At 42.3% G+C, this 27391-nt stretch overlaps 2 protein-coding genes across 2 annotated transcripts in view; both read left to right on the forward strand.

The window, feature by feature from the left end:
* Positions 1-4262, forward strand: part of LOC134338420 (SEC14-like protein 2) — a 63106-nt gene extending 58844 nt beyond the window's left edge. The window contains exon 13 of the mRNA XM_063034224.1: positions 77-4262. Coding sequence (XP_062890294.1) covers positions 77-240 — 164 coding nt within the window. The 3' untranslated portion in view covers positions 241-4262. The remainder of the gene's footprint in view (positions 1-76) is intronic.
* Positions 4263-6651: 2389 nt separating this feature from the next.
* Positions 6652-26385, forward strand: mtfp1 (mitochondrial fission process 1). The gene is made up of 4 exons (XM_063034239.1): positions 6652-6980; positions 15083-15210; positions 18936-19168; positions 23795-26385. Exons 1-4 carry the CDS (start codon positions 6908-6910, stop codon positions 23859-23861), a joined length of 501 nt encoding a protein of 166 aa, XP_062890309.1. The 5' UTR covers positions 6652-6907; the 3' UTR covers positions 23862-26385.
* The last annotated feature ends 1006 nt before the right edge of the window (positions 26386-27391 follow it).

A 27391-nucleotide genomic window follows, 5' to 3' on the forward strand; every position in this document is an offset into this window, starting at 1 on the left:
TGATTTATTTGGATGACCTTACAAGTGATAAATTAGAGCATTTATCTTATTGTCACTTTGATTTGATTTTCCCCAGATGTTTTAAGGTTTGACAATACATACAGCATCATCCATTCCAAGAAGGTTAGCTACTCGGTGGAAGTGCTGCTCCCGGATAAGGGGTCGGAAGCACAGATGGATGACCTTGGGAAGAAGATGGAAGAAATGGACGTCAATGAAAAATTGCAAAGTCATGATTAAAGGAGACTGTGAGGCTATTTTATAATGAATTGATTTTTGTTTTAGTGCTGTGTGGACAGTGAACGCAATGGTATGTTGTAATGATTCATGAACAGCTATCAGTAACGTGTACATTTTGTCCTAAATGGGATGCCGTTGAATAATCCATGGGTTATCATTCTTCTTTTGAAGCACATCACCCCTGTTTGGGGCATAGGCTGCTGACAGCAACTTGCCAGGGCCCCCTGTCCTGCGCTGAAGGTTGATCGGCTCTGTGGCTTCCGCTTTCACCATGCGACTTCATACGTCTTCGAGGCAAAGAGCTTCCTCTCCCAGGGATGAGGTCTTTGGAGCTTTGGTTGGTGTTCCTGCAGCTCTCGAGTTTTTACAGGATAGAGTTGCTAGCCCCATGGTCAACCCTCCTCCTCCTGCAGCTGGGCTTGGGGCCGGCCATGGGAGAGCTAGGGATTATAAAGATCGAGCCAAAATTGGAATATATAAATTATGCATGCTAATTGTACCATAAATAGGACCAACAGGGTACACCAAACCATTTTGACAAGTATTTCTTCATCTAATGTTCTTCATGGAGTCTATTATTTTTATCTAAATGGCCAAATTGGTCTGCAGTTATGGATATATTAGAATATTTGGCTTTTGGACTGTTTAATGCCACAGTCATAGTTGTTCAGTATAGAAATAGGCTCTTCCATCCATTAATTACCAACCAGCCATCTGCATCAATCCCATTGCCTCTCTCTCATTTCTCTTGAAGGCCTACCTATGATCCAAGGTAGAAGGATTTACAAAGATTACTGAGGAGTGATGCATCTTACTGTGTCAAATTAAATGGGCAGTTATGAATTGGTCTGGAGGTATGAACAAAAATATGACCACAATTAATTGTTATGGATTTCTAGTAACTTATAAACATATCTTTCCACATAGATCAAATTCTTTATTGATACAGAACTTTCCTATTCACTGGCTCATTTTAATGTCTTTCAATGCCCCTTATTGCTGTCAAATTTCAGATCATGAATAACTGTAACTGCAATGTCACACAAGAAACTTGGACCTAGAATAGACCATCCAGCCCCTTGAGTCTATTATGCCAGTTAATATATTATGCTCATCCACTCCAGGCCTCAGCTCCTCTATGCTAAATCCCTTGATCTTGTTAAAAAAAGACTCTACCTCTACTTTTAAATACTTACTAGGATTTAGCCTCCACTATTCTCTGGGGTAGAGAATTTCAGAGATTCACTACCCTCTGCAAGAAGACATGTCTATCTAACTTGACTTTAAATGACTGGCCCCTTATCTTGAAACTACGTCCCCTTATTTGAGACTGTCCCATCGGTGAAAGCATCTTAATATCTACTATCACGCTCTCTTGGGATTTTATGTGTTTCAAAAAGTCATTCTTCTAAACTCCAAAGAATACAGGCCCAGCCTGTTAGCTTCTCTTGACAGGACAATACTTTCACCTCAGGAATTAGCTGAGTGAATCTCTGAACCACCTCAAATGCTACTACTGTACATTACATCCTTTCTTTGGTAAGGGGACCACAACACCCTGTACAATAGTTACAAAATTTCCCTATTGCTAAGTTCCAACCATTTTACAATAAAGGCCAATATATTGCTTGCCCTCTTACCTATTTGTTGCACTTGCCTGGTCCATTTATTCTACCCACCAGTACCATTGGCAATACACAATACGCTCAGTTGTCTTTTGAAGTCTTAATGAATGCCAACTAGATTAAATTATCAGGCATCTTTCCTTAGGAAATCTGCTCTCGCTTTGCAAAAAGTAAAATTCCAAGATGCTGGAGATCTGAAAAACAGAAATGCTGAAAAAAACATAGATATGAATTGAATTGACTTTATTTCTTGCATCCTTCACATACATGAGGAGTGAAAATCTTTACGTCTCCGTCTAAATGTCAGGCAGCATTGGAGTTGGTCCTTCAGACTTATGACCTTTTACATTAATTATCCACTGCATTAAAATCTTCACATTCTCAACTTTATACATTGAAAAAAATTTAAATCTGTTATTGGACCCACAGCTTGCAACATGAGAAATAATTGACTAGGTATACTAAATGTATTGAATTAACTCCATAACAAGCCTGCACTTAAGTACATGTCTCTAGCTATGAATTATTCTATATGAAGGATTTTAGTTCAGTAGACATTTAAAGCTGCTTTATTGTTTTGAGTGTCTTCCTTTTTAAGAAACTGTAAGGATTTAGTTTTCAGGTTTGATACATCAATATTTACTGAGCTTTCTCTACTTCTGTTCAGTAAGAAATGATAGGTGAGGCTATGTAGATCGGCACAAACAGCATTAATAACTTCCAGGGTCTGTAGCTGTATTGAGACCTCCAAGGGAAGCCAGACTTTGTTTTGCACTAATAGTATACTTACCTTGGTGCTGATCTGCAATGAATAGGTTAACGAAGATTGAGAAAGTTTACTCTCGTGCACCAAGTTCTAACAGTGGACTGCCACAGATGATTCAAGTACTCAAAGTCTTTAAATCTACACCTGCACTAATTTTGTTTACTCATCAAGACTATGTAACTGATAACTGCTTGATATAAATCAGCAACAATAGCCTGTGCCTTTCCAAGAGAAAGTTCATTTAATTTGCTGGTGCTCCAATGGGGCCAAATTGAAAATTCTATCAATCTCAATGGTTCAGGTCTTCCCCAGAGGAGTTCTCAAGTATTCTTCTGCAGTATACTGAGTTGGCTGGTCTCAAATCAGAAGATGGTGCCAGTTGATTTGCTTTGGCCTCATTGCACTTCTATTTGTTTATCCCGCTGACCTTCCTATCTAGATTCATAACTGAATGACCATTGGGGCAAGGTGGTGAAGGATTGTATCCATGGTATTGTCTGTTCAGCCTGCATCCACAACATCAAGAAGTTAAGAGAAAATGGAACACCAGGGATATCAAAGGCTATTACTTTCCCTCATTTTATGCAAGTTGCATGCCAGTCATTACCTTTAAAGAAATAGACTACTGATAATAAATTTCCAGCTCTCCTTTCATCTAACAGGAGCACTAATTTGGGTTAACATGTTGTAACCATTCATTCTGAATACAAGTTCTCCCTGCAAGAACAACACACATTATTTATGCCAACATTTTCTTTATTGGCAACTGCATTCCAAAGTAACCAAAAGTTTGCTTCAGGTGAATGGGAGCAGAAGATTGACAACAGTTGGTTCTGCGTCAGTATATTGATTTGAAGCTGCAGATGTGCATTGCACAGTACTGACAGGATCCCATTATACATAACTGTTTTCATCTCAGTACCTCTGTTACTTGAAGTGCTATTAATTTTGGAGTTTATTTAATGCAAAATCTACAAAAGAATAAGTACCTAATATTTATGTATCAAGACTGAGACTTTGTAATTTAATATTAAAAATAACTGAAGAGTAATTTGTAATGAAGAGATTTTTTTTTAAAAAAGACTTTGGAATTTCTCCAGGTTTACTTTCTTACTTGACAATATGAATGGATTATTGACATCAGGTAATTTTGAAATACTGTGGTATAAAAGCCTTGGTTCTTATAAGATCACAGATATCAAGAATAATTTATTAGAATTCCAAAAATCTGAGCTTGTTTTTTTCCAGATCCTTAAATGCATTACTTATAATAAGGCTGAGTAATGTTATCTGTAATTGTTATCTTAACCATTGTATCATGATCTTGTGTCTGCAAAGTTGAATGACAATGTACTCTTCAAAGTATTTGCTGGACTCATTTTTGGATTATGTTAGTCAGTTAATTAATATATTAGCCACAAAGAGTTTACTCTTATCTAAAATAACCCAGTTTCTGAATTACTGCTGTTTTGAGTATGTGTATGTCAATTTTACAGTCACAGAAGGGTTATCAGTCTGTCATATCTGTGCTGCTGTTTACAGAGAAATAATATGCAATTGATCTGGATTAATCATTACTGTATCTGGTTTGATTACCAAAACAAGAATGTGGAAGTGGAATAAAAACTATTCAGATGATCTAATGGCCTCTAATATCCTTTCCCTGGAGGATCAAATCTTTCAACATTATTTTCCTGATTTTAATCTTCTACTCTAAATAAGAATATGTAAAGAAATATATCCAATAGATGGTATTTGGTCAAAATAAGACAATTTTAAATGCAAGGATGCTGCCTTTTATGCTGAGTTTAGTTCAAGCAACACACACAAAATGCTAGAGGAACTCAGCAGGCCAGACAGCATCTATGGAAAAAAGTACAGTCAATGTTTTGGGCCGAGATCCTTCGTCAGGACCATTTAGTTTATAGCTTTTCTCCATACATCTAGCCATGACCTCTGTTTTCCCCTCCTTATAGATCAGTTTGCATTTACCATTCGGATTTACTGCATTTTAGGATTACTTTGAACATTTTGCGTTTTTAGTATGATCACAATAATTTCAACTCTTCTCACAATTCGGCAGTCTTTGAATCTGTAATATTCCAAGACCACTCCCCTAAAAAATCTTTTATTCATTGTGTAAATATTAGATTTATTACCCAAGGCTGATAGAGAGGAGATGACTCACAATTCTGCTAGTAAGGTTTAAAAGGACTTTTCACAGGCTTTTGGCATTTTTCCAGTAACTCAATCAAAACAGGAGCAAGAGAGGAGGTGACTCACAGGTCCATGAGTGACATTTAAGAGGAAGCGTTCATGGACTTTAGGCATTTTCCGGTCGCCCGATCAAATCACGATTCATTAGCAAGGGCAAATAAACACAAGGCAGAGACAAGCAGAGCGGCCATTGTTGGAGTGAACCAGTGTTCAGCTACCCCCACCCACCAATACAAGATAGACACGTCCCCTGAACTTACTTTTAAACTAATGTACTTCTAGCTTTTCCCAATTCTGATGGAAGTTCATCAAATATTTCACTGAAATAATATGCTGCCTGTACTATTGTGCATTTCAGAATATGATTTTAACCTCAGTCGCAGTCAAAGAAAATATCTGCCATGATACTTCAATTAACCTCAAAAGCTCATGATCCTCCAAGGCAAAAGGTCATAAGGGAGATTGGTTAAAACACAGTAAAGGCCTGGAAGAGGTGAAAATGGAAATACTAGTAGTTGAGTCTGAAAGAAAATGGAGACATTGGTTGTATCCGAAACTCCTGAACTCATTATTGCCCAAAGGACTGCAAAATGTCCAGTCAAAAGATGACATATTGTCCCAAGGTTGATCTTCATGGCAACTTTGTAGTACAGGAGAGTGACGATAGAGAGATCAAAGTTGATGGTTTACCACACTGTTAAGTCCCTTTCATGGATGCCCACCCTGAAGAAGTTTAACTCTTCCCAGGATGCCGAAGGGTCTCGGCCCAAAACGTCGACTGCACTGTTTATCTGCTGCCCGGCCTGCTGAGCTCCGCCAGCATTTTGCGTGTGTTGCTGAGATTGCAGAAGTGTTCGGCGGATTAAAATCGCCTCAATCACATCTGCAAACGACAGGCAACCCACCCAGTCTGCGTTTGGCCGCCTCGGTGTAAAGAAGTGTCATTGTGAGCAACGGACACTATCTACTGCATTGAAACAAATTCAACGATTTAGCTGGAAAGTCTACTTGGGAAGAGTGGCATTCTTGTGTTAATTACGCAAACACAAGAAAATCTGCAGATGCCAAAACGTCCACTGTACTTCTTCCTATAGATGCTGCCTGGCCTGCTGCATTCCACCAGCATTTGGAGCGTGTTGCTTGTGTTAATTAGGTTGACTTGTCATGGCAATGATGCCAACCACGATGAGTGAGTTACCTCACGAAAGAAAATGGGAAGCAAACGAGTGAGAGATGCCATCCCTATAACTGGTGCAATAATGATGGAGAAATTGCCCTGGACCAGCTTCAGAGGTGCCGGTTGGCATGTAACTTTCCACTGATCTTGCAAGCACTGCACTAATGGAAGAGAGCTGGGGATGAGGGAGGGAGGGAGGGAGGGAGGACACACGACGTTTCCTGCAGCAGGATATTCAGCGAGCTGTCCTGAGTGAGTCTTATTTTTACTGCTGCTGCTGTGTGTGAGCAGCATGTGTGCGTTTACCAAGGTCATTTGGATGAAATGTGCGCGGGCACGTTGCGACTGGACTAGATCACGCTCTCCTGGCCCAGCATCGGGTCACTGGCGCCGTGACTCACCCGAGTTTTTAAACCGGGGAGCTCGGCGACGCCCCGGCACAAGGGGTACAGGGTTTTTTTTATATAGAATATGACGAATAAACAGGAATAGGATACTAGGATGGTCAAAGATGGGAGGGTGAAGCGTGTGTGTGTGTGCGTGCGCGTGTGTGTGTGCGTGCGTGCGCGTGTGCGTGTGCGTGTGCGCGTGTGCGTGCGTGATTGGGTGAAGTGATTTAGAATATATGTCTAGTGCACATTCTGGAGCAGAGGGTGGCGGTAATGCGCCATTAAGCTGGATGCCAACCTGCCGACCGCCGTAAAACAAGATACAGACAGACAGACGCCCCGGCACTCCAGAGCGGAGATATTTCTGACGTGAGCCGCTGGGCAGGAAGTCACCACGGCCCCGGCATTTTCCTGGCGTCCCCGCCACCCCGCCCCGTCTCTCTACCGGCGCTCCCTCCGGGCCGGACGAGGAGTCCAGTGAAAAGGAACCGGGATGGACGGCCCGGAATCTGCGGCTAGCGAGCGGAAGGTCGACATCTACCGAGACACGTGGGTCCGCTTCCTTGGTAAGGGGCGCTGGGGCAATTTGAGTGCGAAGGATCGGCGTTCCCGGAGAGGGAACCCGTCATAGATCAGGCTGATCTCGGCCTGACTAAACACTAGTCCCCCCTCTGAAGGGACGCCTTTTAATTTTTATTCACGGCCCAATCCTGCCCAGTAAATGTCCTCAAGTAAAATTAGTGCAACGCCGCACCCCTTGGCGGCCTCAGCTAGCAAATCAGAGGATAATTCATATCGATCCTCCTGCCCTCCGGCATCCCCTGTATACAGTAATTCACGTACAAAGATTGCCTGCAGTTGTGTGCGCCGAACACTGCGTACAAACATGTATTAATAAGACATAATGTGAAAGCAGCCATCAGTGACAGTTAATCTGCGATCTGCAATAGTTTCTCTGAAATCCCAGTTCTTTGTCTTGTTGTTGTCGTGTAAAAGTTCCTGTATTGTGTGATTGAGAAGTTCGGTTTTCACCAAACACTTGCTCTGTCCGACCCAGAATCCCGCTCTTTCCTCTTTATATGCAGAACTAAAACCCTCAATTATTTTAGCTTCCCTAGTAATTATAAATTCTGGAGTCTTGTTACTCAGCAGAGAATGAATTTAAAAAAAAATCAAAACAGCTTATGTTGAAAAGATTCAAAAGGTCTGGAAGCATCAATGGAGAGAGAAATTAAATATTTTAGGCAAAATGACTGTTCCTGGGATAGAACTGAACACTAGTACAAAGCTGTGTGTATCAGTTAACAACACTGTGTTAGTCAGTAAATAAAACTTATCTACTGATACCTTTTGCAGTATATTCAGCTGTTTAAAATGTTTGTTGAGGCAAACTGTTTAAGTGTGGGAGCATCAAAATAAAGCTTGTTGAAACCACTAGTCAATACAACTTACTTCAGTTTGCAAAAATACTAAACTCCAGGTCAAAGTTCAAAGTAAATTTATTATCAAATTACTGTACTTATATGTCGCCATATACCACCCTGAGATTCATTTTCTTGTGGGCATTCTGAATAAATCCAATAACCATAATAGAATAGTGAAAGACCACACCAATTGGGCAGATACAAAAAGAAAGATAGAATTATTATAATTAAGCAATAAATATCAAGAACTTGAGATGAAGTGTCCATGAAAGTGAGTCCATAGGTTGTGGGAACATTTCAGTGATGGGGAAGTAAAGTTGGGTGAAGTTATTCCCTTCAGTTCAAGAGCCTGATGGTTGAGGAGTAATAACTGTTCCTGAACCTGGTGGTGTGATTCCTGGGGCTCCTGTACCTCCTTCCCGATGGCAGCAGCGAGAAGAGAGCATGACCTGGATGGTTGGGGTTCTCTGATGTTAGATGTTGCTTCCCTACAACAATGCGCCCATGAGGTGGCTTTCTGGACCTCTTGTTGCATCAAAAACCAGGAGTGGATGTGAAATACTGTAAAAAGTAAACACTAGACAAAATTTGAGTGTTTAGTCTATGGATAGCTCAGAGGAGTGGGTGGTACACATCATTTTTCGAGACGTGAAAGGCCTCAAAATTTGCAACAGTTTTATGTTTGATATGCTCAGTTAATAGCATTTGTCAGCAATGCTAAACATAAAAGCCAGAATATTAAATATATAGGAAACCCCCCCCATTCCCCACTCTTTTATCTCTTCTCAGCTGCTTTTCACTTCGCCCTAGGTCCCCTTCTCTTTCCCTTTCTCCTATTGTCCACTCTCCTCTCCTGTCAGATTCCTTCCTCTCCAGCCCCCAACCTTTCTCACCCACCTGGCTTCACCTATCACCTTCCAGCTAGCCTCCATCCCCTCCCCCCACCTTTCTTTTCTCCTGTCTTCCCCCTTCTTTCTCAGTCCTGAAGAAGGGTCTTGTCCCGAACCGTTGACTGTTTATTCACGTCCATAGACGCTGTCTGTTGCTTTGGATTTCCAGCATCTGCAGACTTTCTCATGTTTGTCAACATGTAGTATTAGTTTTGCCTGTGTCTCTTTGCTGTCGCTGAGAGGCAAAGGACTTCTCCAGGTCCTGGTGCAATACATGGAAGAATCATAAATGTAATTTGTAGAGTTACGAATTATAGGGGACAACAGCTGATCCTCCACACTAAACATCAAACTTTGCAGCTCCCTGATCCTCCACACTAAACATCAAACTTTGCAGCTCCTCCCGTGGAGGGTCAGACACCCTGAGCCAATAGGCTGGTCCTGGACTTATTTCCATCTGGCATAGTTTGCATATTGTTGTTTGATTGTTTATGGTTTTTGTATTGCTATATTTATGCTCTATTCTCGGTTGGTGCGGCTGTAACGAAACCCAATTTCCCTCGGGATCAAAAAGTATATCTATCTATCTATCTATTTGCAGTGTGGATTTTACAAAACACACCAGCAATTTTTTTCTAGCATTCTTTAACAGAACCTTTCCACTTGTACACGTTGTTCAACTTTGCTCTCTGCACTTCTGATTCTAATGCCCTTGCACTGGGATGCTTCCAAAATGAACCTGCTATATTGATTGTGGTCCCAAGATTAACCTTTGGTGCCACATGCTCGTTATTGGAAGAAGCAGGTTAACGATGCTAACTAATTTATAGTCTATATCTGTGATCCCATTTTTGAAGATCACCACACAGTTCTGCTGACGGTATAATTACAAGATAAGGTTTCACAAGCAAACTATAATTAGCCAGGTGATATTCTAATGGCATCGTCCACTTGTGTGGACAGATTCAACAAGCACATGGGGACAGTATTCTTTGCATGTTCCCTTTCTGGTCACACATTATCCTGACTTGGAAATATATATATATATACCTCTGTTACAGCTGTTCTAAGTACTAGAACTTCCTATCCAGTAGCATTGTCAGAGAATCTTCTTCAAAGGAACTTGAGGTTCTTTAACTGAAAACCCGTTTGTATAATTTAACCAACTCATTTTTGTGTTATTTTATAGGTTCAACAAAGTTTACTGCAGGTGTTCCCAACTTTTTTTATCTGCCATGGACCCTTACCATTAACCAAGGGGCCCGTGGACCCCAGATTGGGAATACTTGCTTAACTGCTTCCTTGATGGCAATTGAGGATGGAAAATAACTGCCGCTTTTGCCAGTGGAAGCCAGATCGCAGTTAAAGAGAAACTTAAGGGAGTCGTAGAGAATAAGACAGCATCTTAGAAGTACAACAAAACAAAAGTTAATTTGGAACTTCATCCTAATAAAAAGCAAATTTCATATTTAAGTTCTGCGGGTTCCTGGCACAAAGTAATCACAAATACACCAACTTCCAAGTAGAAAATGGAAAACTTGGAATCTTTCAAGAACCAAGTAAGCCAACAGACAACATGCTGGAAGAACTCAATGGCTCAGGCAGCCTGCTGAGTTCCTCCAGCTTTTTGTGTGTGTTGCTTTGGATTTCCAGTAGCTGCAGACGTTCTCGTGTTTATGAAGAATCAGTTAGTTGCACAATGAGGAAACTTAGGGTATTTCTGCATACTTGAATTAAAATAGTCTGAATTATTTCCTCTGTCATCATTACCTTGTGATCATTCAGTATGTGGTGAATACTGAAATAAACTAAAAATACCCAGATACTAAGGTGATATAAGTGATATCAATTTAAGATGTGCATCAGGTGAGTTACCCAATAAGTTTGAATCTTGCTTCTGACTGGAAAAAAAATGCAATTTTCACCTTTTCCATGTGCCTATAATTTGATCATTTTTAACTACATGTCCAATTTATCTTTTGCAAGTTTATCATAGAATCAGATAGCATTACCCTTGCGATAGATCACAGCGATTTTAAAACGGTTCATGTTCCCTCTCTTATTTTCAAACTAATTTACATCACATCAGCAGTTTACATTGCATAAGTAAGTCAAATCAGAAGTCATTTATTGTCAAATGTACAAATACACCTATGCACAATTGCAATTAACAACTTGAAGCAGCATCAGAACATCTATGTATCTGATCTGTTTGGGGTTTAGTGCCTCATACAAAAGAATGAAATGTTAAGGTACGTCCTGGAAATAGAGAAGTTAACCAAACTGAAATGTCATTAATTTTTATCTACTCTTTAAAACTGTAAATATTTCAAGCTGTTTCTGCTTTTAGTTTAGAACACCAGCATCGATAATTTTTTTACGTTAATTCAAACTCCTGATTGAAGATATTAATCTTCATTAAAGAAGCTGAACTTTGTATGCCTAAGTTTTGTACAAAATATTACTTCTATATGAATAGCCGCTGTTGAAGTTAGTAATATCACTTCTCAGAATTACTTCTTATTTGCACAGTTTGTCTTCTTTTGCACATTGGTTGTTTTTCGGTCTTAGATAATGAGAACACTCAGTCCTCTTTTATTGTCATTTAGAAATGCATACATGCATTAAGAAATGATACAATGTTTCTCCGGAGTGATATCACAGAAAACAGGACAAACCAAAGACTAACACTGACAGAACCACATAATTATAACATATAGTTTCAGCAGTGCAAAGCAATACCATAATTTGATAAAGAACAGACCATGGGTATGGTAAAAAAAAAAGACTCAAGTCCCGATCGACTCCCGAGTCCCCGATAGCAGGCGGCAAAAGGGAGAAACTCCCTGCCTAAACCTCCAAGGCACCGACAACTGCTGATGCCTTGGAAGCAGCCGACATCGAGTCCGTCCATCCAAAATCTTCGAGCCTCCGACCAGCCTCTCCGATACAGCCTCCCGAGCGCCATCCTCTGCTGAGCGCCTTCGACCTCACCCCGGCCGCCGAAACAAGCAAAGCCGAGGATTCGGGGCCTTCTGCTCTGGAGATTCCGGTTACCACACAGTAGCAGTGGCAGCGAAGCGGGCATTTCAGAAATTTCTCCAGATGTTCCTCTGTACTCTCACGTCTGTCTCCATCAAATCAGAATTGTGCATGGTCCCCTACTTGACGGATTACAGATATCATTCACCGGATGTCACGCTGCCATCTTCTCCTCCTTACGTTTACGTATAGTTTTGCATTGATTTCTATTTTATTTATTGAGATATAGTGCGGAGGAGGCCCTTCTGGCCCTTTGACCTGCGCCGCCCAGCAATCCTCCATTTCAACCCTAGCCTAATCACGGGACAATTTACAATGAACCAATTAACCTATTGACCGGTACGTCTTTGGACTGTGGGAGGAAACTGGAGCACCTGGAGGAAACCCACGCAGTCACGGGGAAATCGTACAGACAACGGTGGCAATATTGCAGTTATTTTTTCCTGGAAGTACTTGCAAAAAAAATGAAATTTATGGTCGTATATGATGACAAATACTTACTTTGATACTAAATTTACAAGTATAAAATGGCTTTTATGTAAATCTCTGAGGTATCCTTTACAGCCCCAAAACTGTATGCCAAAGTATTTTTCGGAACATAATGTGTCTTTCTAATCATGAAAAGGATTGGAAGTGGTTTGTGCATTTTGTTTTTCTTTCCCAGGACAGCTTGTGTCACTTTGCTCTGCCTTTCCAGACCAGCCTCCTTATCACAGTGCACCCACACGACATATAACATGCACAGCACATGAACAAAATATTACCACAAATCAGTTGATAAAATGTAATTTAAAAAACATGTGAAGTGTGCAGCATAGGTAAAGAGTAATGTGGTAATGTTCATTGCCAGGAACTTGGAACTCAGCCCTCTTAACATCAGCGCTGTTGACATAATCAGCAGCATGTGCTCTGCCCACACCCGACCCTCTCTCGAAGTCCATGACTAGCCCTTTTTTGCTGATGTTGAGGGAAAGGGTGTTGTCATGACTCCATGTTACTAGGCTCTCAGGCTACGTCCACACTGCGCCGGATAATTTTGAAAACAAAGCTTTTTCTCTTCGTTTTGACCTTCTGTCCACACTGAAATGGCGTTTTCATCTCCCGAAAACGGAGATTTTCGAGAACACTCTCCAGAGTGTGTAAATTTGAAAACGATTGTTTCGCGTTGTAGTGTGGACAGGGTAAACGGAGAGATTTAAAAACGTTGTCATGACAACACGACAGCAACAATGTTTTTTCTGCTTCTGCTTGGGACTGTGCAAGAACTGCCAGACAGCTGTTCTTGGTTCTTGGTTCTTGATCCTCCAAAATATTCCGCATGGAATTTAAACTGGAGGTGGCGGAGGGAGGGCTTAAGAAGGAGATTTTTGAAGAAGAAAAGCTGCCTTAAATGTAATTGGGTTTGGTTGTGTAACTGTGTTAGGATTAAGATTATTCCATGCTTTAATTGTGCAGGGGACAAATGAATTGCTGTACACATTTGACTTAGTAGTTAGTATTTCAAATTGAGTTGAGTGCCCTCGTCTGCTCCTAATAGATTTGGGTTTGATGTGGGATTGGTAGTCTATGACCATTTAACATTTTGTAATTGTTGATAATGTTGATCTTGGATAGAGGATGGCTTCATGCATGTGTTCTTTACTTTATTGTCTACATTAATAGCTTGTTTGGAATTAAACATCTCCACTGCTTTGCTGACTTTGTAGTTGTTTGTAACTCGCAGAAACAGCTCGACTTCATTGTCTGTCTAAACGAAGAAGTCCGGTCTGCTTTCTCCAGCAGAGGTTTTCTTTGTATTCCTCGAAGACATTTTTGAAAACTTCGTTTTGCTGTTGTTTTTGGTATTCTAGTTTTTGACCAATGGAAATAACACAACACCGCCGCGGAAACGTAAATATTATACTGTTTCCTCTTTGCTTGTTTTCTGTAGATGTGTCTGTGCATGCCCAGTAGGAGGAGATTCGCCCAAATATCTGTTTTAATGTGGACAGAAGTATTTTGAAAAACGCCTAGTGTGGACACCTGTCGTTTTTACTCGAAACCGGCGTTTTCAAAATTATCCGATCTAGTGTGGACGTAGCCTCAATCTCCTCCCTGTTCTCTGACTCATTGTTATTTGAGATGCAACCCACTGTGGTGGTATCACCTGCAAACTTGTAGATGGAGTTAGAACGGGATCTATTGTGAGTAGGGGATGCAGCCTTGTGGAGTATCAGTGTTGAGAATCATCATGGTGGACGTGTCAGTGGTTTCTTGCTCAGGGTGGTGAGGATCCAGTTACAAAGGGAGCTATTGAGCAGTTCTGGTTGAACGTCCCAGTTGGGTGGCCTTCCATTGATCCTGTTATGGTTATTATTCTATAGATTCATTGAGTACGCTCACAAGGAGATGAATCTTGGGGCTGTATGAGGTGACATATGTGTACTTTGATAATAAAATTTACTTTGAACTTTGAGTAACAGGTTTAGGAGTCTGGAGATGAGTCTGCTTGGAGTTATGGTCTTGAAGCTGGAGCTGTAGTCAATAAACAGTGTTCTAACACAGGTGCTTTTACTGTCCAGATGCTCCAGAGAGGAGTATAGACAGGGTTGGAATGTCTGCAAGGCTTGAATTAATGCATGCTGTGACCAGCCTCTCAAAACACTTCAGGATGTTGGATGTCAGAACCACTGCGTGGTAGTCATAAGGCAGGTTACCTTGTGTTTCTTGGATACCGAGGTAATAATGGTCTTAAAGCAGGTGGAATTACAGATTGAAACAGGGAGAGGTTGAAAATATCTGCATATCCTCATGCGGATGTAAACAAGATCAAGGAATGCCATCCAGGCCAGGGGCTTTCTGTAGCATCATTCTCCGAAAGACTGGGTCCACGATGGAAGCTGTTGGGGCAGGTGGTGACGTTCCAATCCCCTTCTGTTCAAAATGAATGTAGAATGCGTCAAGCTCGCCGAGAAGCGATGCACTGTTGTCGGCAATGCTGTCTGACTTTGCTTTGTAGCCCGTTATGGCAGGTAAGCCCTGCCAGAGCTGACCGCTGGTCTGGGACTCTATTTTGGACTGGCATTGTCTCTTGGGCTCCCTGATAGCTTTATGGAAGTCATATCTCGATTCCTTGTAAAGGTCAAGGTCGCTTGACTTGAATGCCACAGTCCTGGACTTCAAGAGGTTGCATCTCCTGGTTTCTGTTTTGGGGAACAAGATTAGTGGTGATGGTTGCAGTTCTGTGACTCCATGAATGCAGAATATATTTTATTAGGCATATAGAGCTGTTCATTGCAGCAATTTTTTTTTACTGTCTTCTCTTTGCTTAAGGATATGCTAATGAAGTTGGTGAAGCATTCCGGGCACTGGTACCTGTAGGTCTGGTCTGGGCCAGTTATGGAATATCAACTGCATATGTGACAGCTGATGCAGTGGACAAGGGAAAGAAAGCAGCTGCCGTAAGTACTGATGTGGTACAAATTCTAACATGTTGAACATTATTGTTTTTCTTCTTATATTCCTATCAGCAAGCTGTTTTAAGTTAGGTTGGCCAAGGTTCAGCATTTTCTGTTCATCTGCTACTTGGATGCTTGCGACTGAGGTACAAATGAGGTACCTATGGACCTACTGTTTCACACTTTAGAACCTGTCCCCAAACTCTACCTCAGTAGATTCCATTTGTTTTTTCAGTAGGTTTACTCGGTAAGTTACTGTGTCTCTTTTCTTCCACCGTATATTGTTTAGATCACAGACCTTCTGCTGGGCCTCAGCCTGCAGATGCCCTTTTTCTTCCCCTCAATGCTGCTAGAGTTTCCAGCTCGAGCTAACTTCCTTGTCAAACACACCTTTCCGGTGGCTTGCATCACTTCCGACCCTGGCCTCAAAGTATCCCGACAGGATCAGTTCCACAGCTCCGCATCAGGTTCTGCAGTGGCGTACATGGATTTTCTAAGGCCGTCTCTGGTCCAAGTATCCAGGGACTCATTCTGCTGAGACCCGTGAATGAAAGTGAACTTGGAGGACAAAGGAAGGTGAAAACATCCTTAATCGTTACTGACCTTTACATGTGTCCCTGACTCTATCCCCTCTGCAAACTATCTTGTCCAGCCTTGCTGTCACCTGTGACTGACAAGGAAGTGAAAAGCCATATATCAAATGTAAAGAAGAGACTGGGAGCCAATGGCATCCCCACTGACATTCCAAACCTTAGCAAACAGGAACTAGAGTCTCAAATTTACCTCCCTGCTGAGCAAAAGCCTGACCACTCTAACACTAGTCCACTCCCACAATGGCCGCTCCACCTACACCTCATTTCTTTTTATTGGCCGTTGCCAAGCGCCTTATAGATCATTATGATTGAAGCCTGCTGAAAGACCCCAAACTCTTTTTATACTTCTTGCTGGCTGGGGAGCCTGACGGCTGTAGGATAATAACTGCTCCTGAACCTGGAGGTGTGGTAACTCAACAAATTACTCCCTATAAACAAATTATAGGATGGACTTTGCAGTTAACACCTTCAAAATAAAGATCCCCAACCAACCTGCCAGAAAGGGGTGGAGGCAGGTAAAATCACAGCATTTACAAAGGTATTTGGATAGAATTTGGGCCTACTGTAAGCAAATGGGATTAGCGTTGATAGCCTTGAGAGCCAGCATGAACGGTTTAGGCCATAGGTTCCGTTCTGCATTAGAGAGAAATTTGCTCTGCCCAGAACCAATCTTGGTGCAAACAAGAGGCATTCAAGATGAGAGAAGTATACCATCTGATATTGTTTCCCCTTCTTGTGATTAATTTAATGGAAAAACAGTTGCTGAGGGTTTGGTAGGAATCCCTGTTGTATTCAGAAAGTAGACAAGCTCCTGAAGAGCCGTAACCTACAAGCGTAGCTTGTCTGTGGAGCGGAAGATTGCTTGGGTTATTAGTAATTTAGCAAGGGCCAGTAGGGTTGGAGTGAGAGGCTTTGGCTCAACAGGCTTTAGTGAGAACAGGTGAACGCTCTACATAAGTTTCTCGTGAGTTTTTCTTTTTCTTTCTTTGTCTACTAGCACATAGCTAGTGTGTTGAGAATGGATCCAGGGTTGGTGGTATGTTCTCTGTGTGAGATGTGGGAATTTGAGGAGACCTCCGGCCTCTGTGATAACTGCATCTGCATGGTGCATTGAGTTGCAGCTCCTTAGAGACCACGGTAAGAAACTGGAGCTGCAGCTGGGTGACCTTCGGCTCATACAAGAAAATGAGGAGGTGATAGACAGGAGCTACAGGGAGGTAGTCACTCCTGAGATGCAGGAGGCAGGTAGATGGGTCAATGTCATGGGGGAAAGGGAATAGCAAAAGTTTTTTTCAGATATATAAACAGTAAAAGAGAGATGAGATGGATGTCTGACAGCTGGAAAATGGCGCTGGAGACGAGCTAATGGGGGACAAAAACAATAACAGATAAACGTAAGTATTTGGTATCAGTCTTCACTGTGGAAGACACCAGCAGTATGCCAGAAATTCAAGAGTGTTGGGGGTAATTCCCATTAATATTTTAGCTTTGATAAATAATGATTTGTTTTTTTTTCTTTCTCTTTTTTTTTCTTTATCAAATTATGGTATTCTTGCACTGTTGTAACTATATGTTATAATTATGTGGTTTTTGTCAGTTTTAGTCTTGGTCTGTCCTGTGTCTCTGTGATATCATACTGGAGGAACGTTGTATCATTTCTTAATGCATGCATTTCTAAATGACAATAAACGAGGACTGAGTGTCCTCATAATCTAATCTAATCTAATCTGCTCATTGGGTGTTTTATGATCTTTTGTTCTTAATGGGTTCTATATGGGTTCTTTATTTTGTGGCTGCCTGTAAGGAGACAAATCTCAAGGTTGTATAAAGTATACAAACTTCGATTATAAATGTTCTTTGAACTTTAATGTTTTTCTCTGTGGTTCTAAACATAGATCTTAATAAAACATTAAAATATTTTAATTTAAACACTTTGAAAGCAGTGAGTATGGTTTGTACTTGAGCTCATTACAGGTTTTGATCTAGATAAGCAAAGTTGTGAACATAAAGCTGTGTAGCTTTATGCATTCATCATAAACTGTAACACTTACAGTCTTTCACGATAGGTTGTAGACAGAACTTAATTATGTAGGAAAATTCATAAAATCAGGGGAAATAAGAGCAAACAACCCCAGGATACAGGGACTCTCACACTAAGCATCACAGGCAGACTCATAAAGCAGCATTCACAAGAAAAAGAAATCAAACCATTTTGTAAGGAACGCAACTTTTCATTGCACCTTTGCATACAGGTACTTGTTCAAGTGACAATGAACCTGACTTTGAACAATCCACCCCACACAGAATATCTAAAGATTAGCGGTACTTGCTGTATTGAAACATGCAGCAAAATGCGTTGTTTTACGTCAGCTCGAACCAGCGAGGATTGTGTCGAGCAAGTGTCGCCGTGCGTCTGGCACCCACGTAGCATGCCCCCAGTTTACTAGCCCCAAGCGGTATGTCTTTGGCATGTGGGAGGAACCCCTCTCTGTCACAGGGAGAACATTCAATCTCTTTGCAGGCAGCGGCAGGAATCGAACCCCTGTCTTACAGCTGGCTCTGTAATAGCGTTAGGCTAACCGCTACTTTGCCGCACTGTAGTGTCTTTAACTGATGCAGCAATGGCATGGGACATTCTGTACAGTTTTCATGCAGCACCTGGTAATGAGTTAGATGTAATGGGGGAATCACATTGATCTGGAGATAGCGCTCACAAATTCTCCTTGTTTTGTGAGCTAAGTCACAGAAGCAATGTCGGTGATTTGTTGCAGCGGCTGACTAACAAAGAGTTAAAGAGCTAACTTGAGAGTGATTGAAGTTTGAGAAGTACGTAAGGGAACTGAGTGACTGGGATATTCAGTGCCGCACAACCTCACAGCAAGAACATGAGATGGGGCCAGCTTAAAAGAGAGGAAAGAGACAATTGATAAGTAAGCACTATACTGGGAGAAAGTAAAGATAGACACCATTCAACAGTAATGGAATCCTAAAGCTCCCTGTTGTTAACGTCTGCAGTGCAGTCACAATAATGTAGCACAGAGTCACAATGTGCTGCTGCCAAAAAAAAACTGATTGAAGGTTTAATATTTTTGATAGTGTTTCTGATCCTAATCATCCTCGCTCTACCCTCCCCAGGCTCACGGAGACAGGCCTGGGAGAACTGTGAAGGTCGGCGCGGCGGTCGTGGACACCTTCATCTGGCAGGCTTTGGCGTCAGTTGCGATTCCAGGTTTCACCATCAATCGACTGTGTGCAGCTTCCCTTTTCCTCCTGGGGAAAACTACAAGGTGGCCACTGCCTGTGAGGAAGTGGACAACCACGGCTATTGGGCTGTCTGCCATTCCGGTTATTATAACTCCCATTGATAGGTAAGGCCTTGTCTTGTGTCATTCTTGACCTCACGAATCTAAAGCCCACCACGAAGCTTGGCTTTTTGGCGGAGGTTACCATCAGATTCCGACACATTTTTCACACGTATAATGTATCATACAGTGAAGTGCATGGCTAGCATTAACAACCAACACACCCAAGCAGTTTGTGGGGGGCAGCCCACAAGTGTTGCTGTACATTCTGGCATCAACATAGCTTGCCCACAGTGTTCAGTAGAACAACACGAGCAGCAACAACAGAACAGAACAAGACCACCACAAGAAAACAAGCCCCTTTCCCACCCTCCAAATCACCCATTCTTTCAGCCTCGGACAGGCTGCCTCAGGGCCTCCAGTCCTTGGTCTCGAACTCTCAAACACGCAGACATCGGGCCTCCAGCCCCCAGCCCCTGGCTGGGACTTGCAGACTCAATCTTCAAGGACTCTGGACTCGCCAACTCGCAGAACCTAAACTCTCCCTACTGCCCGTAACGCCACTGGCGTTACAGTGCAGCATGTTGGGAGCTCAGTTTTCACTATTGTCAGTCATGCAAGTCCTGGGTGGGGACTCGGGAATACTGTCATACTCATATGTAGAAGGATTCTTCATTACTGTTTCCGTAACAATTCAGGGCTGTTAGCCCTGTGCTGAACCCCAAACCTGGAGGACCAGTGGGCCACTCTTAGTCTGGCCTCTACCCTTTGACCTGTTTAGCATGGTTGACCCTACCAAGAGCCAAAGCATCAAGCCCTGACTCCAGCCAACATAGCTGTTGGGTCTTTGAGACACGCAAGCCTCCAAACCACGACAAGGTTGTAATCCTCTTGGAGGCTAAGCTCAGAAGAGGGGCAAAAAAAAACTGGAGGGACCAAAGTATGTGCTTGATGTGCTGAAATTCCATGTTACATTTCTAACATTGCTACATGCTCAGTTTCTTATGAAGCTCCTCCCTACTGATGCCAGAGTAATTTTTACTCCCACGTTCCACTTGGTAGCTGGTTTGCTACCAAGGTCTTTAACCTTCAAAACAGGGTTTTGAAAACTTTTAATAGATTGATTCTGGAATTGGGTTAAACAGGATACAGAATATCTTTTTCTGTCTTTTATCCTGTTGTTACAGGTTCACTAAACAAGTTGTCTCAGTGCAGCTAATCATCGAGTTAAGGTGACAATAGTAGATGCTGTTAATAGAATCATTATCCTTCTACAGTTGCCACCAGGGACAAGGGTATACATTTCTGTCTGAATCATAAAAATTGAAGATCAAAGACCTGGAGCTTAAAAGGAGGCTTGGCTTTTAAAGTAGACATGGGTGATGGAATTTACATGGAATTGTCTGATTTTGTCTTTTGTTTGAAAGAAGTTTCCACATGTAACGTGAACTCTCATCAGCCCCCTTATAAAGCTCTATTCACAACCACACTGGAATTCTAATTAGTACGTTATATAAACCATCCTCCCATTCAGCTGGTAACTTTGCTTTTCAAAGCCTGAAAGGATCCGTTTAACACAGGGGTTCCCAACATTTTTTTTTATGCCACAGACTAAGAGCATTAAGCAAAGTGTCCGTGGACCCCAGGTTGGGAACAGTGGCAAAACACAGACATCCCACCCTGCAAAAACTCATTTCAGGGAGGTAGCACCATCAATTTGCGGGAGACTCCCAGAACTCCCGGGAGAGGTGGGATGTCTGCAATAGAGTAGCTCCTTAGCAGCTAGCCAGCTAGTTTAAATAATGTTAGCGATGCTAATGAACGAATGACACCTGTTAAACTCACCTCAACATGTCTTTTACAGTCTTAACCCATCATAGGCAATAGAAAAGTCATCGTTGCAAACAGTGCAGCGAGCAACACTGTCATTATTTTTGACCCCTATTAGACAGGGGTACACTTTAGTGTAGTCTGGGGTGACGTACGTTTTATATTTTCTTTTCTTGGACCACTGTGCCATCTCTCTCTCCCTCTCTCTCTCTCTCTCGCTCTCTCAAAAAATTGATTTCCAGGCATCAGGGGGCCACTATCAATATGCAGGAGACTCCCGGAACTTCCGGGAGAGGTGGGATGTCTGCAAAACAGGTCACAGTTCTGTAGCTCCAATGACTCATTTTCAATCCTGACCTCTGCTGTCTGCGTGGAAGTTACACATTTTCCCTGTAACCAGATTTTCCTTGGAGCCGTTGAGAAATGCAGCACAAACAGCCCCCTGAGTCAAACCCGTCGACACTGAGCTGGTCCCATTTGCCTGCATTTGACCCACTGAACTTGTCCTATCCGTGCGCTTGTCTGAGTGCCCTTTCAATGCCTCAACCACTTCTGACAGTTCCTCCAACAACTCGGAGACATAAAACACCGGAAATTCTGCAGCTGCTGGAAATCCAAAGCAACACACACAAGCTGCTGGAGGAACTCAGCAGGTCAGGCAGCATCTATGGAAATGAGGAAACAGTCGAGGCCAGGACCCTTCTTTGCGACTGGAAAGGAAAGGGGAAGATGCCAGAGTAAGAAGGTGGGAGGAGGACAGCTAGAAGGAGATAGGTGAAGCCGGGTGGGTGGGAAAGATAAAGAGCTGGAGAAGAAGGAATCTGATAGGAGAGGAGAGTGGACATAGGAGAAACAGAAGGAGGAGGGGCACTAGTGGGAGGTGGTAGGCAGGTGAGATGAGGTGAGAGGTCAGAGTGGGGAATAGAAGAAGAGGGGAGGGGGATGGAATTTTTTATTAGCAAAAGGAGAAATTGAGTTCATCCCATCATGGTGAAGGCTACCCAGACAGAATACAAGGTGGTGCTGCTCCACCCTGAGCATGGCTTCACCGTGGCACAAGGAGTGGCCATGGACTGACATGTCAGAACAGGACTCGGAATTGGAATTAAAATATTTGGCCACGGGGAAGTTCTGCTTTTGGCAGATGGAGCAGAGGTGCTTGACGAAGTGGCTCCCCCCAATTTGTGACGGGTCTCACCAATGTAGAGGAGGTTTCATTGGGAGCACCGGACACAATGGACGGCCCCGGCGGATTCGCAGCTGAAGTGTTGCCTCACCTGGAAGGACTGTTCGTGGCCTTGACTTGAGGTGAGGGAGGAGGTGTATAGGCAGGTGTAGCACTTTGGCCACTTACAGGGATAAGTGCCGGAGGGAGATTAGTGGGGAGGGATGAATGGACAAGGAAATCATGGAGGAAGTGATCCCTGCAGAAAGCGGTGGCGGTGGGGTGGGGGGGGGGAGATAAAGATATATTTGGTGGTAGGATCCCTTTGGAGATGGTGAAGGTTGCGGAGAATGATGTGTTGATGTGTTGGGTGTGGAAACTCATGGGGTGGTAGGTAGGGACAAGAGGAAGTCTGTCTCTGTTAAGACAGTGGGAAGATGGGGTGAGCGCAGATGTTCGGGAAATGGAGGAAATTCGTGTGAGGGCAGCATCAATAGTGAAGGAAGGGAAACTCCGTTCTTTGAAGAAGGAGGACGTTTCTGATGTCTCAGAAAGGAAAGCCTCATCCTGGGAGCAGGTGCGTGGAGACAAAAAATTGTGAAAAAGGAATAACATTTTTACAGGAAACAGGGTAGGAAGGGGTATAGTCAAGATAACTGGGGGAATCGGGTTTATAAAAGATGTCGATTGACATCTCCAGAGATGGAGACAGAGAGATCGAGAAAGGGGAGGGAGCTCTCAGAAATGGATCGAGTGAATTTAAGGGCAGGGTGGAGGTTGGAGGCAAAGTTGATGAAATTGATGAGCTCAGCACGGGTGCATGAAGCAGCACCAATGTAGCCATCAATGTAACGGAGGAAGAGTTGGGGAGCATTACTGCGGAAGGCTTGGAACGTGGTCTGTTCTACGTAGCCAGTGAAAAGGCAGGTGTAGCTGGGGCGCACGCGGGTGCCCATGGCTAACCCCTCAAGTCTGGAGAAAGTGGGAGGAGCTGAAGGAAAAAGTTGTTGAGGGTGAGAACCAGTTCTGCCAGACAGAGGAGGGTGGTGGTGGCTGGTTCAGTTATTGAGAGAGAAGCGGAGAGCTTTGAGGTCTTTCCCAAAGACATACTGGTTGGTTAATTGCTACTGTAAATGACCTCTGGTGAAAGTGGGTAACAGACAAGTCAGGGTGAAGGTGATGAACACGTGAAGAGAACAGCTACAGTGTCATTAGTGGGAGAAGGGGATCAATCTGAGTTTGTAGGGACTTGACGGGCCAACTGGCCCCCTATGTTGTAAGAAAATATAGTTGGAATTGTCTGCTTTGAAGCAGAAGTTGCCTGATAAATATGGAAGTTAGAATGCTGCTTTATCACTTAGAACCTGAATGCATTTGGATTGTATCTTCAACAATTTTCTCCCAGGTAAATAGCTATTGAGAAGATCAGTTATTTTATTCCAGTAGGTGGTGGTAAGGGGAAGTTATTTGTCATTTCTGCAAGTTATTAAGCCTTAAGAAAGCAGTGCTTTGGAAAATTATATTACCTCATTCCAATGTGTCTCTGTTTGCAGCAGGGGTTCCCAACTTGGGGTCCACAACCCCTCAGTTAATGGTAAGGGTCCGTTGCATAAAAAAAGGTTGGGAACCCCTGGTTTACAGCAATGCTTCTTCCAGTGTGTGCGTTTTTAAAAATACATTCTTATTGCTACTTCCAGGTCAGTAGATTTTCTTTTGGATTCTACATTACGAAAGTTGTATGGAACGGAAGAACACAAGCCATAACCAAAGGCAACTGGAACTTTTGCCGTGGGCCAATTTTAACAGCGAGATTCGTATACACGGTAGCTTTAGGTAACATTACAAGGCATTGATTCCTGTTCTCCAACTCTGGAGACTTGTATTTTTTCCAATCAAATGAGTATGAGGTGATTTATAATAGAGATCCGGGTGCTTGATACATTATTGAAGTCTGTTGCCAAAGTATAGAATTATGTGCCTTTCTATATATAATATTATAACTTTGCCTCTAATGAATATATTATATATGCTATATATAATATATTCATGAAAAGATGATTTTTTAAAATAGATAATTGAACAGGAAGAGCTCTTCTATTTAAAAGATACTCTGTTTATATAGCAATTAAAATAACAAATGTACAGATTTGGTTACTTTTAACCATCTAAGCACAATTGCCAGAGTTTTGTTGAATTCGCCACATATCCGTTTTAAAGTTTTATACAGTCTCTTGTCTGACACCAGGGGCAGGGGCCCATCTGAGCTGCTAGTCACGAGTGCGAGTGTGGATCAAAACTCCAATGTTAATAAAAATGGAAGCAGTTAGGGCTGTATGATTTAACACTGTGCAAAGCAACCTGCTGAAACAATTGTATCTACATTATGCTTTCAAACCTATTAATGGGGGAAACACTGTATCAGCTTTCACAAAAGACAACTAGTATCTTGTACCATTCTCATTAGCTACTCCATTCCTTTTAAGCAATTCACAGACTCAGTGACCTCTAAATGGTATCTTAACTTGCACAAGTTATGATCTATAAAGTATGCTTCCAACTGTACTTTATCTTAAAGGTGCACAATTTAATGTGTTAAAGAGAAAATAAACACAACAGCATGCCACAATTGTGTTGTAAATCTGAACTGCTCATAATCGCAATTTGTCCACTGTACAGTATGAACTACTTTGGCCTTTATACCTCAATAAAGTTGGAAGAAACGTAACTCTTGTAGCGCCTGGAGATGATTGGAGAAGTCTGCTCTGTAACAGCATCCCTCCTTGGAGAAACCAGACATAGATCTGAGCGTCACAAAGTGCTTATAAGCAGTTGGAATAAAAAATATAGTTAGCGTCCAATATATTAACAAACCAAAGATTGATTCAAACTTTCAAGAGATGACAACATCTGTCCAATTCAGTTAAGAAAATGTCACTTTCTCATCATGGGTATTTTGTTAACTATCAACTTGTATTAACTTCTCTTAGCTAAGTTTAGACCTTAAGATTTAGGAGTAGAGTTAGACCATTCAGCCCATCGAGTCTGCTCCGCCATTCCATCATGGCTGATATATTATCCCTCTCAACCCCATTCTCCTGCCTTCTCCCCATAACCTTTGATGCCCTGACTAATTGTGAACCTATCAACCTCAGCGTTAAATATACAATGACTTGGCAATGCGTTCCACAGATTCACCACCGGCTGCCTAAGGAATTCCTCCTCGTCTCGGTTCTAAATGGGTGCCCCTCTATTCTGAGTCCTAGACTCCCCCGCTATAGGGAACATCCTCTCCACATCCACACTGTCTAGGGCTTTCAATATTCAATAGGTCTCAGTGAGATCTTCCCCTCATTCTTTTAAACTCCAGAGGGTACAGGCCCAGACCATCAAACACTCCTCATACACTAACCCTGTCATTCCTGGAATCATTTCCGTGAACTCCCTCTGGATCCGCTCCAATGGCAGCACATCTTTTCTCTGATAAAATGCCCAAAGCTGCTCACAATACTCCGTGTAGTCTAACCAATGCCTTATAAAGCCTGTAGAGTTTTGTCTTAGTCTTAGTGTAAATGTATATTAGTTTCTTAGTCAAATCAATATCCTTGTCTAATATCATTTGAGAAAGATGGTTTTGATGAACTCCTCATCTTAAAGTCATTTACCCACAAGATCATAAAGTTAACATTTCTAAGTGTATTTCATTGGAAGGGCTTTATTCCCTTGGTTTGAATGTTATTGCTTTGGAGATAGACAAATTCTTAGGTAGTGCCAAAGAAACCAGGTGTTTTATTAGCAGCGTAGTGTGCTGAACAATTACCCTAAGAAGGAATTTTGTTTCCGAACAATAATACCTTGGAAAGCCTGTTAGGCTCAGAAGTTTATCAGCTTAATAAAATTAGGCACATCAGAAGACAACACTTTTTGTTTCAGAACAGAGCCGAATTCTTGAGTTTCAGACTGTGTTACTTTTCTAGACAGCTATATTTCATGAAAAGGATTCAGACAGGACTCCCTCTATGTCAGGCTTTAATGAACAGATGTGTCGGTTCATCATACAAATGTAAACAAAAATGCTGTCTGGAAAAAGCCAGCAGTTGAAGTCAAAACATTCAGTGCTTGTCTTTATCTGTGACTTCCCACTGACTATAAAGTAGAACTTTGTCTTCTGTTCAGCTAAATTGTCAAAATGGGAGATTGTATGTCTGTACCTGAACTTCAGACACAACTTGATATTAAAACCTTGAACACCTATAGCTGCTGTTATGATTGTACTGCAAGTAGAATTACAATGCAAATATATTCACTTCTGCAATGAGCTTCAGTGACCAATTTTATTAATCACAATGAAAAGCTAATTTACAAGTGGAATGAATAATGTGAGGGTGGGGGAGGAATGGTGAGAGGATTATGTTGAGATTTGTGAGAGTGGTTCGGGTGGTGGCTGAATAACCTGATTGTCACAGACTTTATAAAAACAGTTGCAGATGAGTGTGTCCCTACAAAATCATCCAGGGTCCTCCCCAGTCAGAAGCCCTGGATGAACCATGAGATCCACATTCTGCCAAGAGCCAGGTCAGTGTCATTCTGGTCTGGCGACCAAGTGAAATACAACAGGTCCAAGTACAATCTCCAGAAAGCCATCTCACATACGAAGTGGAAATTCCAGATAAACTTGAATCATTGAAGGATACTCGGCAGCTGTAATGCTGTCAACTCTTATAAAGTGAGATCAAGCAACACGGGTGACAACAGAGGCTTCTGCTCCCAGTTGGGCTCAATGCCTTTTATGTTCGTTTTGACCTTCAAAACATGGAGGAACTTTCATGAACTCCCACAGCCCGTGACGGCCCTGTGATTCCAGTCACCGAGGCCAATAGGAGAAGGGTGAAACCGCAGAAAGCATCTGGCTAAGTACTAAAGACATGCACTGATCAACTGGCTGGAGCGTTCACCGAAATTCTCACTTTGGCAGTCTGAAGTACCCGCCTGCTTCAAGAAGGCTTCAATTATCCAGTGTCTAAGAAGAACGTGATAACTTGCCTCAACGACTATCATTGGCAGCACTTACATCCACTGTCATGAAGTGCTTTGAGAGTTTGGCATTGAAACACGTCGATGTCTTGGATTTCCTTAAATTTGCCTACTGGCAGAACAGGTCCACAGCAGATGCCATTTCATTTGGCTCTTCACTCAACCCTGAAACGTCTGGACAACGAAAAGGTGCATACATCAGGATGCTGTTTATAGACTACAGCTCGGCAGACAATACCATCATCCCTGCAAAATTAAACAAT

This window comes from Mobula hypostoma, chromosome 27 (genome assembly GCF_963921235.1).
Source record: "Mobula hypostoma chromosome 27, sMobHyp1.1, whole genome shotgun sequence".
In the NCBI taxonomy this organism is placed as follows: Eukaryota; Metazoa; Chordata; class Chondrichthyes; order Myliobatiformes; family Myliobatidae; genus Mobula; species Mobula hypostoma.